The sequence below is a fragment of the Haliotis asinina genome, chromosome 10 (assembly GCF_037392515.1).
Source record: "Haliotis asinina isolate JCU_RB_2024 chromosome 10, JCU_Hal_asi_v2, whole genome shotgun sequence".
Taxonomy (NCBI): Eukaryota; Metazoa; Mollusca; class Gastropoda; order Lepetellida; family Haliotidae; genus Haliotis; species Haliotis asinina.
Window position 1 is genome coordinate 56069463 of NC_090289.1, and position 14157 is coordinate 56083619.

The following is a 14157-nucleotide window of genomic DNA, read 5'->3' on the forward strand; positions in this document are numbered from 1 at the left end:
GTTGGTTTCCTGCCTCTCATCACGTGATGCCTTTGATATCCTTGTTTACCACTGCTTTATGTGCTACCTCGAAAAAGTTTATTGATTAAAGACTCTATTCGTTTCTACTTGAGTTCTCTGCCTTACGTTTGAAACCATGTGCTTTGAACATCTCACGTGATCACGATCTACGTCGTGATTGGTTGAGATATAATCGAAGATTAAACGAGACTTACCTGTAAGTTGAAGGTTGATCTAGATTATATGAAACTAATCACAAGTAGGAGGGATCACGTGCCCTCCCGAACTTGACAGTTTCACCCACCCTTCTTGTGGACACGGTTTCAAACTCTTTAAAGTCTGACTCCTGATTCGCTATCGCTATCTCACGTGATCCCTCCTACTTGTGATTAGTTTCATATAATCTAGATCAACCTTCAACTTACAGGTAAGTCTCGTTTAATCTTCGATTGTCTGTCATTTAAAAAGTTGGCTATAAATTGAGGTAAACGACCTCGCAAGCCGAAGTCATGTAAATCTCGTAAAATGCCATGTTTCCAGGTAGTGTCATACGTCTTCTCAAGGTCAAAAAAGATAGAGACAGCGTGTTGTTTTTTGATTAGTGCGTTTTTCACAAATGATTCTAAACGCACTAAGTGATCGACAGTACTTCTATTTTTACGGAAACCACATTGTATATCTGTGATAAGGTTATTTGTTTCCAAGTACCAAACAAGTCGATTATTTATCATGCGTTCCATGGTCTTGCAAACACAGCTAGTTAGTGAAATTGGTCGATAATTGGACGGATCAGTATGATCACGTCAAGGTTTAGGTATTGGTATTACTATGGCGTCACGCCATGAGTGAGGAAAGTTACCCAATGTCCAAATATCATCAAAAATATTTAGAAGAGTTTCTAGGCAGGATTCTGGTAAATGCTTTAGGAGTTGATAATGGATGTTATCGGCTTCTGTAGCAGTATCATGGGCTTGATCAAGAGCAGTATGGAGCTCATGAAGAGAAAAAGCTTCATTATAATCTTCCCCATTATCTGACTGGAAGTTAATAGTTTTCTTTTCTTGTTGTTTTTTATACTGCTGGAATTTAGGTACATAATTAGAAGAGGAAGAGTGTTTAGCAAGGGTTTCGCCCAGTTTATTTGCAATATCTGATTTATCCGTTAGTAATTGATCTCCATGTGTAAGATGATGGACTGTAGATTTAGTACCTTTACCTTTAATTTTCTGGACCATGTTCCATACCTTGGACATGGGTGTCCGAGAATTTATTTTGGATACATAATTGTGCTAAGATTGGCGTTTGTTCTGTTTAAAAGTACCTCGCGCTTTAGCATTTAAAATTTTCAATTTATTTAAGTTATGCACCATAGGATGGCGACGGAAATAATGTTCTGCTTTTTTCCTTGTCTTCCTAGCTTGTTTGCAGTCATCGTTGAACCATGGTTTTCGGATATGTGGAACTGCAGAGGACTTTGGAATACACTCATCAGCAATGTTATTTAGTTCATCAGAAAAGCACTTGATAGCATCAGGAACGTCAATAAAATGTTCAGGTTTAAGTTTGTCAGCACATTGTATAGTATATAAAGGCCAGTTAGCCTTTCTAAAATTCCATCTGGATAATGGAGGAGTATCAGATGGGGTCACACCTTTAAGTATAGTAGGAAAATGGTCACTTCCACAAAGGTCATCGTGGACTGACCATTCAAATTCATTAAGTAAGCTGGAGTCAGTTATTGACAGGTCAAGGGCTGAATATGTTCCTGTTCCAGGATGTAAATATGTATCTGCACCATCATTGTATATACATAAATTATTATTTGAAATAAAATCTTCAATAATTTTACCTTTAGTGTTTGTGGTCGCACTCCCCCAGAGCGGGTTGTGGCCATTCAGATCGCCCATGAGTACACATGGTTTGGGAAGTTCATCATAGAGAGATTGAAGATCAGCCAGAATAAGAGTTGATGATGGCGGAATGTACAATGAACACAGAGTAAGTGTAATGTTCAACGTAAGTCGTACTGCAACTGCCTGAAGGTTTGTTGAACTGAGTAAATCTGTTAAGTGTTTTAAGGGCGGAAAGCAAACTTGTTGATGGCCAATCCTGGCAAAGTCACACCTATGAGAGTGAGCTCTTGCGTTAAACTGGAATGTTTCAAACAGGAACGGTACAAGTTGTTGCAAGGCATTCCGGTGCTCACTGGAACAGCAAGCAATCTCTCACGGAAAGAGTGCAAACAGGCTGGCAACGTCAGTGAACACCCACTCTCTGGATTTCTACAAGTAACTTCACGCTGGGAAGCTAATATCTGTGTGGTTCTTCTACAAATCGTACAAGACAAAACATGGACAGCTCGCAGCGTCCGATGGTTTAGGCCCTATTACTGCAAGAACTGTGAGATTGCGTATCACGTACAATTTCAATGTATGTCCGATTCCGATGACATGTTTGACATGATCAAGACAACATGTTAGATTCAGGGCCTAGTTTTTCGAAGCTCTCTTAACGCTACGCTACGATTGCCGTACAGACTATCTTAGCGCTAAGAAAGCTTTGAAAGTCTAGGCCCAGGCCGCTGAAGCGGAGGTTAGACTTCTCCGCGCAATACTATGATAACGTTAACGTGTAATGGAAGAATGGATGTACATCACTGTTAACTCTTTTGGTCGTTGGAGGTAGCTATAGGTGTGCCACTTTGAGGCGTTACCTGTCCGTGTCTAGAGAGCAAGACAACGTACTCGCATCGGCAGCTTGATAATTCTTGAGTCTGTGACCCATCACACTGCCTGGACCAGGGACCCCTCACACTGCCTGGACCTGTGATCCATCACACTAGTACTGCCTGGACCAGGGACCCCTCACACTGCCTGGACCTGTGATCCATCACACTGCCTGGACCAGGGACCCCTCACACTGCCTGGACCAGGGACCCCTCACACTTGCTGGGCCTGTGATCCATCACACTAGTACTGCCTGGACCAGGGACCCCTCACACTGCCTGGGCCTGTGATCCATCACACTAGTACTGCCTGGACCACGGACCCCTCACACTGCCTGGGCCTGTGATCCATCACACTGCCTGGGCCTGTGATCCATCACACTAGTACTGCCTGGACCACGGACCCCTCACAGTCCATAGGCCTCCTTATAAAACCTAGACCTGGGAATCCTCACAGAATGGCGTTATTTCACATGACTGTGGATAACGCCATTTCTGACAAGAATGGATGATCCTCCAGTGGCCCTATTATCAGCAGGAGAATAATAATGATATGCGCTGAACTCACGAACGTTTAAAGAATCTGTCTGCTTCAGATGCGTTTCTTGTAAGCAAATTGCTGACGGTTGAAGGTCTTGGTCTAATAGATGTAGCTCATGCTAATTGTTTTTAAGGCCTCTGCAGTTCCACTGTAAAATGTTCGAAGAAACTATTTATTTGGGGGGTTTATTGGGGATCTACCCCTTGACTTTCGAGAGGGTGACAGACTATGTGCCCTGTGCTGGAGGTTTTCGGACACGTCCATGGCTTCAAGGGATCCAAACCTATTGTATATCTGGATCTTATCTTCTGCACCTTTAGAGGCTCTGCCACTCTGAGTTTTCTTACAAGTATCATTGTTTGGTTTCACTTTGGTTTTTGAAACCTGTTTCTCATAATTTCCAATAGAGAGTGTTGGGGTAGACTGCGATGATGATTTATCCTTTGACACTGACCGAGATTGAACTTCAATTGTGACTGGTGTTTTTGATTGTGATTCGATGGTTTGTGTTGACTGGTGAGGTGAGTATACCTCAGGTGTATCAGTGTCAACCCATGTCAAATCGGTTTGGCATGATGTGGAAAAGGTGGACATAGGTACAGGTGCTTTTTGACTCGTTCCAGCGGATACTCGAGTAACTGAGGCATATGACTGATTTGGTTCTGGGGTCTGAACAGCAAGCTTTTTGGCATCAGCAAAACTAATATTTCTGGTGAATTTAATTTTGTTTATTTCCATCTGTTGTTTCCATAATGGACAGTCTTTAGAAAAAGCGGAATGAGTGCCAGAGCAGTTTGTACATTTTTTAAAGTTACTATCACAATCTTCAGTCACGTGAGTTTTTTCACCGCAGTGAGCACATGTTATGGAATTTGTGCAGCTATTGACACCATGGCCATACTTTTGACATTTAAAACACCTCAGAGGGTTTGGAATATAAATGTCAACGTTGATATTGCAATATCCTGCTGTAATTGATGCTGGAGCAGTTGGCGAAGAAAAATGGAATAAATAGGTATTTGTTGGTCTATTTTCAGAATTTTTCCGGGTCATGAATCGTTTCACAAAAGTTACTCCTTCGTCCTTCATTTCCGAGGCAATGTCCAGTTCATTCATATCGGCAAACAGTTGGTCCCGGTCTCGCACGATGCCTTTACTTGAGTTCAAAGTTCTATGCGGAGTAACTGATACCGGTATTCCAACGAATAACTCAGTGGACATCAAATTTGTTGCCTGCTGTTTTCTACTACATTCTATGAGCAGAGAGCCTGTGCGTAACCTTTTTATGTTAGAAACTTCACCAGCAATCCCATGCACACCTTTTGATACCGCAAAAGGATTGAGTTTTAGAGGTGATTTGTCAAGTGTCTCGATCACGAGAAATCGTGGCCAATATTCATTTGAGTTTGAAGGTCGTCGATCATCATCATCACTGTCCAATTGACGCTTGTTTCGTTTTAGGGGGGTTTTGTATTCCATAGTAAGTGTATAAGTTTCATCATCCGAGCTCCCCACCCACCACGGAGTATCACAAGGACAATGCTAAAAACAAGCGGGTCTCCAGCTTGCAGCACCAAGAATACCCGGATGATATACTCCAGTAGAAAAATTAAAAGATTAATTATTCCACCAGATTGGCCCATGAGCCACCGCCTTCTGGCGAAAACAGACATTAACTTAGGCATTGAAAAAGTCCAAAAGTTCGCCAAGACTTTAAAACATATCAAAGGATAATTTTCAAACTTTGGTGCAACAGTACAATATGTAGCACAGGGCTTGGCGTGACCAGCCGATTGATTGAATTGAGCCTATTCAACCACCCGTCTAGGTGAAGTTAGGGCCGAAGTGGTGTGTTGGGCAACAGGATCACCTAGTCTTTGTTCCAGTGCCCTCAACCACCAGGATCCCCTCCTCCACCGACACAGGGGCGCAACCCACGGCCAACAGGTTGCCCAATTTGGTCGCCTCTTACGACCAGCAATGGGGTGCTGTGGACACATTCTGTCCCGGGTCCACACGGGAGAAGAGCACTTAGCGTTACCCAGCACCCACCACGAGGAGGTGGCTCTTCATGGGTGCCCCATTTTGAAAGGCTAATCCATATCTCGTCAGACAAGAATCCGCTTCAAAACCTTAGATATGGCCTGATACAGTCAGGTGGAAAGCCACCTTACACATAAACTGACACAGGAGGATAAGCTGACAGAGTAGAAGAGTCACCTTGTATATAAACTGACACAGAAGGACGGCCAATTTATTGAAACAGTAGGACAATCATCTGACATATGATCTGATATAACTGGACAGTCACCTTACGTAGGATCTGATAAAACATGACAGTCACCTTACATATGAGATGATGCAGTAGGACAGTCATCTTACATATGAGATGATGCAGTAGGACAGCATTACCCTGGCCTAACCCCTTTTTGAGTGGCATTTTTTAGTTGGAGGGTCAGATGAGGAACTTCATACTTGAAGTACGCTTCGCTTTCTCGGCCCCAACCATCTTCGTTCACTGCCCCACATGACAAATCAAACACATCCTTTTAGCTGGGAGGTCTCAATACATTTTCTACAAAATTATTAAAAGCATCAGCAATGTAACTTTGCTTTAACTCGGATTGTTCACTAGTAGATGTAAAATTCTCAACTTGGCCAGCACAGTTTACCATGAGAGGAAGTCGATTTTAGCATCTCCTGCATCACACCTATATGTATATGTATCTGTCCGTCTGACTTGGGTTGGGTATCACTAGATGCAGTGTGTAGATTCATTTCCCAGATAAGGAGAGAGTGATCTAACTTGACTGCTACCTCGGCGTGAAACAAGATAACAAGTCCATCTGCCTCCAACAATGAGTGGGGCCGCACAACCCGAATCGCACCACTATATCACCCATGTTTGTCATAGCATGTAGTACAAGACGGGGGACGTCACAAAATGTTTATATTATTTAAACAAAATCTTTAACCCACAAGCAGTACACACACACATATACTTGGTTACTTTATCAGTTAGTCAGTTCTGTCAGTTACGAGTCCTTGAAGCGGGCGTATAATCTTAGTTTGTTACTTCGCCGACCTGCCGCACTCAGGGGCTGTGTTATTGCCACTTTCAAGTTAGAAACTCCGCAATTTCAAATTGTCAAACTCAGTTTGAAATGCGGGTAAAACCTATTTTTCATTTTCGAGAAATCGAGCCAGTATATATGTGTGTGTACTGCTTGTGGGTGCTACCTACCTGTGGATACCTCGACCCGGCTTGGTCATGCTGCTCACCTTTCTTAATGATCTTTTAGCGCCGATTTATAGGTATCAAAATTAATATTGTTATATCTGTTGTGACTTCAACAGCGGGTGGGGAGAAATGATGGACTCTATCGAAGGTGTACATACCCACCTGTGATGTCTCTGAACTTTTTGTAAATAATCATGGTCTCTTTTTATATTTTGTTAATTCTCGTATGAATGCAAATATGTGTATTGTTAGTGGCCGATGTAATTCAACTTGCCGTGATGTCATCTGTGCTTCATCCATGGGCACATCTGCAGTAAACTACTGTGCTACCACAGACCCTCGTGTCATTGCGAGGATTAAAGATTATGTTTAAATAATATAAACATTTTGAGACATCTCCCGACTTGAAACGATCTATTGCATAATATATCTAGATAACAAGCCGAATATATCTAGATATATTGTACTGTGAAGCGTTTCATGTCGGGATCTCATCTCAAAGCTTTCATATATTTTAAACAAAATCTTTAATCCTCGCAATGACACGAGGGCCTGTGGGTACTACACGTTATGACAAACGTCGGTGATAAATTGGTGCGATTCGGGTTGTGTTGCCTCACTCATTGGTGGAGGTAGATGGACTTGTGATCTTGTTTGACGCCAAGGAAGGCGTCAAGTTAGACTGCTCTCTCCTTATCTGGGAGATGAATTTACACACTGCATCTAGTGATACCCAACCCAAGTCAGACGGACAGGTACATATACTTAGCTGTGATGCAGGAGATGCTAACATCGACTTCCTCTCATGGTAAACTGTGCTGGCCAAGTTGAGAATTTTACATCTATTAGTGAACAATCCGAGTGAAAGCAAAGTTACATTGCTGATGCTTTTAATAATTTTGTAGAAAATGTATTGAGACCTCCCAGCTAAAAGGATGTGCGTGAAGATGGTTGGGGTCGAGAAAGCGAAGCGTACTTAAAGTATGAAGTTCCTCATCTGACTCTCCAACTAAAAAAATAAAAAATACCACTCAAAAAGGGGTTAGGCCTGAATAATGCCAAAAAGGTGGCTTTCCGACGGTATCAGGCCATATCTAAGGTTTTGAAGCGGATTCTTGTCTGACGAGATATGGATTAGCCTATTGAAGCGGGTTCTTGTCAGACGAGAGATGTATTAGCCTTTCGAACCGATTTCTTGTCAGACAAGGGATGTATTAGCCATTTGAAGCGGATTCTTGTCTGACGAGGGATGTATTATTGGAATGTTGAAGCGGATTCTTGTCTGACGAGACAAGTATTAGCCTGTTGAAGCAGATTCTTGTCAAACGAGAGATGTATTAGCCTGTTGAAGCGGATTCTTGTCAGACGAGAGATGCATTAGACGTTTGAAGCGGATTCTTGTCTGACAAGAGATGTGTTAGCCCGTCGAAGCTGATTCTTGTCAGACGAGAGTGATATAATAGTTCTTCGTGAAGGTGAATGTGGTCTGACTGAAGCGGATTCTTGTCAGATGAGAGCGGTACGAATATAGTGGTTCATCATGAAGCTGAAAGTATTCTGTCGAGCAAACAAGCTAGCAAGGAAAGAAAGAAAGAAACAAACACCTTCACAGTACAGGGAACATAGATCAGCGTCAATAGGCAGCAAACTAATAAACAAAAACAAAGACTACGAACCACAGTAACTCAGCCTTTGAATCTGTTTTTCTTAATTACTTCCAGTATTGCTATTGAGCTTGTGTTGGCTACGACGTCAGAAGACTTTGTAACGTAACCAAAACACATAATTTGCCTTCTCAATCAACGCTTTTCTTGCATGCTAGAAGTGGGTTACTCCTTAAACGTAAATATATTTTACGAGTGATGTTTTTCAATTCTGGTAGGCTTTCAGATAGCCACATATATTCTGTTGTGGACCTTACTGTTACAGTATATATTATAATGAATTCTCATTGTGACATGCCTCCCGTTGATGACGACTATAATCTCAAGGCCCACCGTATTGTAGTGAGGTTATGAGGTGTATGGCACATGTATCTGTTTTCAAGTGCTTGATTCACATGTGTTTAATATAGAAGAACGTTGGAAAAAACATAAATGAAATGGAAAGACAACAGGGCCGAAGTGAAAGTGTTCTGTCAGTCCATGGACGTAGGGCCACAATTTGCTTCTAGGAGAAAGTCGTAAATGGAGTTATACAGATTTATCCATTTATAAATATATAGTATATACCCATTGTCCATACATTTATATTGTACTTGAACTGATTCTTTAAACGCCAAATGTAGTGTCTAGTGTCTCCCATGACAACCGTCTGAATATGTGAACACAAACTGACAAAATGCTGGACATATACATATACCCTGTAAGGTCCTCTTGGTTGGCAGCTTCAGAAACTGGACACTATGTAATATGAAATAAGACATAAAACAATTGCTGCATTACAAGTTTATTCCTCAGTTTGGAAGACGGGCTACGGAGGAGAAATCAAATCCAAATTATAGCTGAATATTCTGTGCAACCACCTGGCCGTGCAGTTATCTTGTTTACTGCCACTAGTGGCCGTACTGTTGCAACACAGCCTCTATCTAGCTGTCAGCAACGGTAGTTGATGTCCTCAATCAGTTTTCGTATGTATTTGGTTCATCCCCATGCCAGGAAATTATTTCACTTTACTTCGAATTTTAAAGGATGAAGGCTGATCTGTGTCCGTGGGAACTGTGGAGACACCCTCTGCAATATAGAAACCTTAATGATGTTAAATACTCATTCGCCAAATATGAAAGAACAAGTGAGATCCAAACCTCAGTGTAGATGGTTAGTTGAAACCTGCACCTTTCAGTTTGTAGGACGTGTAAGTTTTTTTAATTACGGATGTAACTGTTAATCGTGTAATCCAAAGACTTCAGAACAGAATAAGGTTACGAATGGTTTTCCAAACTGAACCAACGTAGACTGTGTGAAATATGGCTGAATTATATAACAACAATATTCACTCACTACCTGTTTCCAATATGAACGTAATCTATGGTATTTGAACCTGGGCTGATACACTTGTGGACGAAACTACTCTATGTGGGGATCGACGGTTGAGTAGAGCGACAAAGCGATATACATGTACACTAGTCTTCATTATAGATTGTGATACATGACACCATTTCAGTCGCCTGATTGTTTGAACTCATTTGGAGAAGCATGACCGTGTTCCAGTTGATTCATGAAGAACTTTGTTTGATGACTATGTAAACCCTACAACATTTGATTCTAAGGCTCACCGTTTTTAACCTTGGCAGCAGGTGTACGAGCCATCAGTCGCCGGAGGTTCAAGGTTGTTACAGGACTCGGGGAGAGTTCCTTGTGTACACAGGGAACCGACCAGATCGTTGCGAACACACTGTTGCTGGCAAGCGGTTACTGTGAATTCATATGGAAAATAGTACATCACCTGTTGACAATACAGCTTTAGTCTCCAGTGATACACAAGTTGCATTTTGCCCAAAGTCAGAATGACCTGATGTTATCGTACATTGTAAACCAAATGTCACTGTGTTCTGTAATCTGACATTGCAAGACTATTCTCTGCGTATCGACACGTAGAAACATTGCAAACAATTGTTTTGATGCGTCATCCTCAGTGCTGACGTCATTCAAATCATATTGTGACGTAAAGTTAGAATGACGTCACAAAAGAGCAGCTCCAGATGCTACCATGGGAACCAGCTGAAACGGCCAGCTGATGCCACTTCACTTGATGTAAACGAGTGCAGACACATGATGTTTATCATTGATACTCGATCAATTACCTATGACCTTTCCATAATGCAGATATGTTCAGAAGTTAAGGGAACATGAATGAGTTGAGAAAAACATACTTTATAATGAGACCAGAAATCAGGACATAGATACGATAAACACAATGTGTGTGCATGATATCGTCTTGATTCGTCTTGACTATGATTTGTACTTCTCAGTTGTCGTGCACAATGTTGAACGTTGATTCCCTTTGGACATTCGATAAAGACGTGGAATATAGTGAAATGTCCACTGAAGTGAGTTTTTTGTCGATTACGAAGTGCTGAATGAACTGTTGATATGGCTTTTTATATGCTATATCTCAACTATTGCTTCAGAATGAAGGCAAATGTCGGGTTGACAAATCAAGGCTTCTGTAGTGATTGTGGTCTATTTGCCTTTGGATAGAACATTCCGTTCCAACGTTTTGACGTGAACTAACCTAATTAACTTTTTCATGTGTACTGACTTGCTTGAACATTTCAATCAATGACTGGCACATGTGTTTCAGATTTGGTCTTGGATGCGAACTCTTTTGTTTGTGAATCACCTTTAAGGTGATAGATTTAAGTTAATACAGTTGTCATAAATAGACGGGATTTGTTTAAATTCTTCAATATGTGACTTGAGGAGGTAACATTCAGGAATATATTGCTGTGTAAGATGGACAGACAAATGAAAAATGGATTTCTTTTTAATGAGAAAATTTACACAAGGGGCAAATCCGTATACATATGTCGTTGCATATATTCCTTCATTAATCGTCAGCTTACTGATTTAGCCACACGAAACCATAACCATGAATAGAAGGGACATTTCTGATGTGAGATGTCCATGGTACTTTAACCAACTCATCCAGATAAACAAGCATATTGTAAGCCTTTATAGTTAGTCTATTTTCGTGCATACATATCGTTTTCAGGAACTATTTTGTGAACCCACTATAGGAATTGATATCCAAAGGATATCTCCCACATTCGCCATATACCATGCATGTTGGTGTTGACTTCCTGCACACAAGAAACTTTACACACTAATAGATGTATTTTTTAATACTTTCAAAACGCTGACATCCTCATATGTCGTATCCGCAGGGAAGAAAGGCTGTATTTGTGAATCAAAATAGCTTAAAATATTTTGGGTGTCAACACAGCAAAGTGACATGATTGACAATAAACTAATTAATCCTTTCTTTGCTCCCAAAGCCAGTTCAGCAACCGATTTTTCTTTCAAATTAATGGTTGTATTAAACATAAAACCAAGATATGTGTGCTGATTTCTTACAGTTACATTATCGAAACTCCATCTTTCTCTTACCGCAGCTTGGCTACCATTTCTGTAAATACCTATACACATGATGTTTATCTCCTAAGTATATCTAAAATGGTTATCATTAACACGCCCGTTTGTTATCATAAATGAGAGCGGCCACTGTCACTTGATAATGCCCGCAAAATGCTTGTCGATGGGCCATTATCAAGTCCGTTGTTTGGTGACGTCATAAGTTGTTAAGCTGTTGATGTTCGATCAGTTATGGCTCGTTTGAATTCGGGTGTTTATGTGTTTTATGAAGCTTTGCGGATAGGTGTCATGTGTTTGTGTAACTTTCTAAAATTTTTAATTGTGTCTGACACTCAACAACTGATTCTGATAGAAGAATAACATCATCGGCAAATAATAGTAATAAGTTTTCTATAACATCTGGAAACATTTGGACACCATGTTTTACGTTTACCATGATTTCGTCGTATATTTCATTAATAAAAATAGAGAAAAGAGGATGGGACTGAGAACGAAACCTTGTCTCAAGCCGATCGGACAGTCAAAAGAGGATGGGACTGAGAACGAAACCTTGTCTCAAGCCGATCGGTCAGTCAAGAGAGGATGGGACTGAGAACGAAACCTTGTCTCAAGCCGATCGGTCAGTCAAGAGAGGATGGGACTGAGAACGAAACCTTGTCTCAAGCCGATCGGACAGTCAAGAGAGGATGGGACTGAGAACGAAACCTTGTCTCAAGCCGATCGGACAGTCAAGAGAGGATGGGACTGAGAACGAAACCTTGTCTCAAGCCGATCGGTCAGTCAAGAGAGGATGGGACTGAGAACGAAACCTTGTCTCAAGCCGATCGGTCAGTCAAGAGAGGATGGGACTGAGAACGAAACCTTGTCTCAAGCCGATCGGTCAGTCAAGAGAGGATGGGACTGAGAACGAAACCTTGTCTCAAGCCGATCGGTCAGTCAAAAGAGGCAGGGAACTTGGGTTCATTATTGACGATATCTGAATCACATTCGTCAAATGTAAATGTACCGTAATGCACTGCACTTTCTTGCTCGTCCTAACCACAACAAATGTAGTAGAAATTTTAACATACAGCAATGAAAACATCGACTGGAACTCTAACGTTGTTGAGCACTGAAAACAATGGCAGACAGTAGCATTTAATTTGGCAAAAGTCAGAGTCGAATGTCGTCACTCTCAATAGTGACGTCCTACGTGTGCTATGACGTTTTCATATTAAGAAAACGTGTGTCAGTGACCTCCGTCGACGTCGTTGTTGTTGTTATTAATTTCAGCAAATGCTTCAAAGCTGACGTCGTTGTTTTCATTCTTCTTTCATCTAAAATTCTATCCAGGTTAGCTATAATAACGGTAACGCTATTTTTCAAGGCACTATCTTTAGCAGAAGCCCTCCGTCTTTCCAACTGCCCTCCTTCGTCGGACAGTTAATGAAAGACCTCGGACTTCTGCAAATAACAATGCCCCGAAAACTAGCGTTACCCTTATAATAAATTCATGCAAATCAGCTGATATGTGTCAAGAAATGGGCCTGGACCCTTATTCCCGAAACGTTCGTGGCCCTAAGAATTCTTAACTTTGATCGTAGCCAATGTGTTAAGTATGGGTTCAAGAAGTTTCGAACGTTTCGAGAACAGTTAGCCTGTCCTTTGCAGATTCATATATGTTACTAAACAATGAATTGACGACCGACTACACATACACCCACAGAACGTGTTCACGAATGTATAAAACATAAACTCTAAGTACAGCACACAGACAAAGTTACTTACAGAATGTTGTACCCGCCACTTCTGGCAGGGTTGATCCTGGCGTAGTGGTGGCGGGTTCGGTTGTAAGCTCTGTTGTAGGGACCTCTGTAGTCGTTGTCGTCGGTTCAGGTGTAGTTGTTGGCTGAGTTGTAGGGACTTCTGTTGTCTCTGTCAGGGGAACTTCCGTAGTGGGTGATGTAGTCGTTGGCGGCTCGGTGGTTGGGACCTCTGTTGTCGTTGTCGCTGTCGCTGGTTTAGGTGTAGTTGTTGGTTCGGTCATTGGATCGTCTCCACAGCATTGAGAATAGAATTGTTCAGTCAGACGGCACATAAATCTAAAAAAATATCGAAGCCGGGAACTAGAGCTTTTGCAATAGCTGTCGTATCGTTCACACGTTATACTAGCCCACCGTCGAGGCATTCGAGAGATTGCGAGTTTACACAAAGGGCTTCTGTCATCGCTTTCTTCACAGCGCTCATTGACTTTCCTGGCAAACCGACACACCAAATTGGTGGCCCAAAACCTGATATATCTTCCACTACAGTACCGAGAGACGGCAGTCGTTATGTCAGAACATTGGAGGTTGTTGATGGCCGACCGATAAGTGTCCTCATCCTTTCTGCATGCGCTTCTCACAACCAAAACGATGCCTCTGGCATATCGCAGTTTTTTCCAGTAGATGTTGGCGCACTCTGAATAACTGCTGGCTACCCTGTATAGCTCTTGGACCGACTCCTCAGGGACCTGTATGGAGGAGGACAGTTGGACTGAGCACACCAATAGCAGGAGAACAAACACGGGAGATGCCAT

The 14157-nt window shown here is 41.7% G+C and overlaps 1 protein-coding gene across 1 annotated transcript; it reads right to left on the bottom strand.

Moving 5' to 3' along the window:
- Nucleotides 1-9786: 9786 nt before the first annotated feature.
- Nucleotides 9787-14157, bottom strand: LOC137299063 (uncharacterized). The gene is made up of 2 exons (XM_067831548.1): nucleotides 13368-14157; nucleotides 9787-9920 (listed from the first exon to the last, which is right to left on the bottom strand). The coding sequence occupies exons 1-2, from the start codon at nucleotides 14155-14157 to the stop codon at nucleotides 9787-9789; spliced, it is 924 nt and encodes a 307-aa protein (XP_067687649.1).

What these genes read in the sequence shown, in the direction of transcription:
- LOC137299063 (XM_067831548.1), bottom strand. Translation starts at nt 14,157, where the DNA reads ATGGCATCTCCCGTGTTTGTTCTCCTGCTATTGGTGTGCTCAGTCCAA. An exon ending in AGTGGCGGGTACAACATTCT is followed by an intron (nt 9,921 to 13,367) that starts GTAAGTAACTTT and finishes ATGAATTCACAG; the next exon opens with TAACCGCTTGCCAGCAACAG.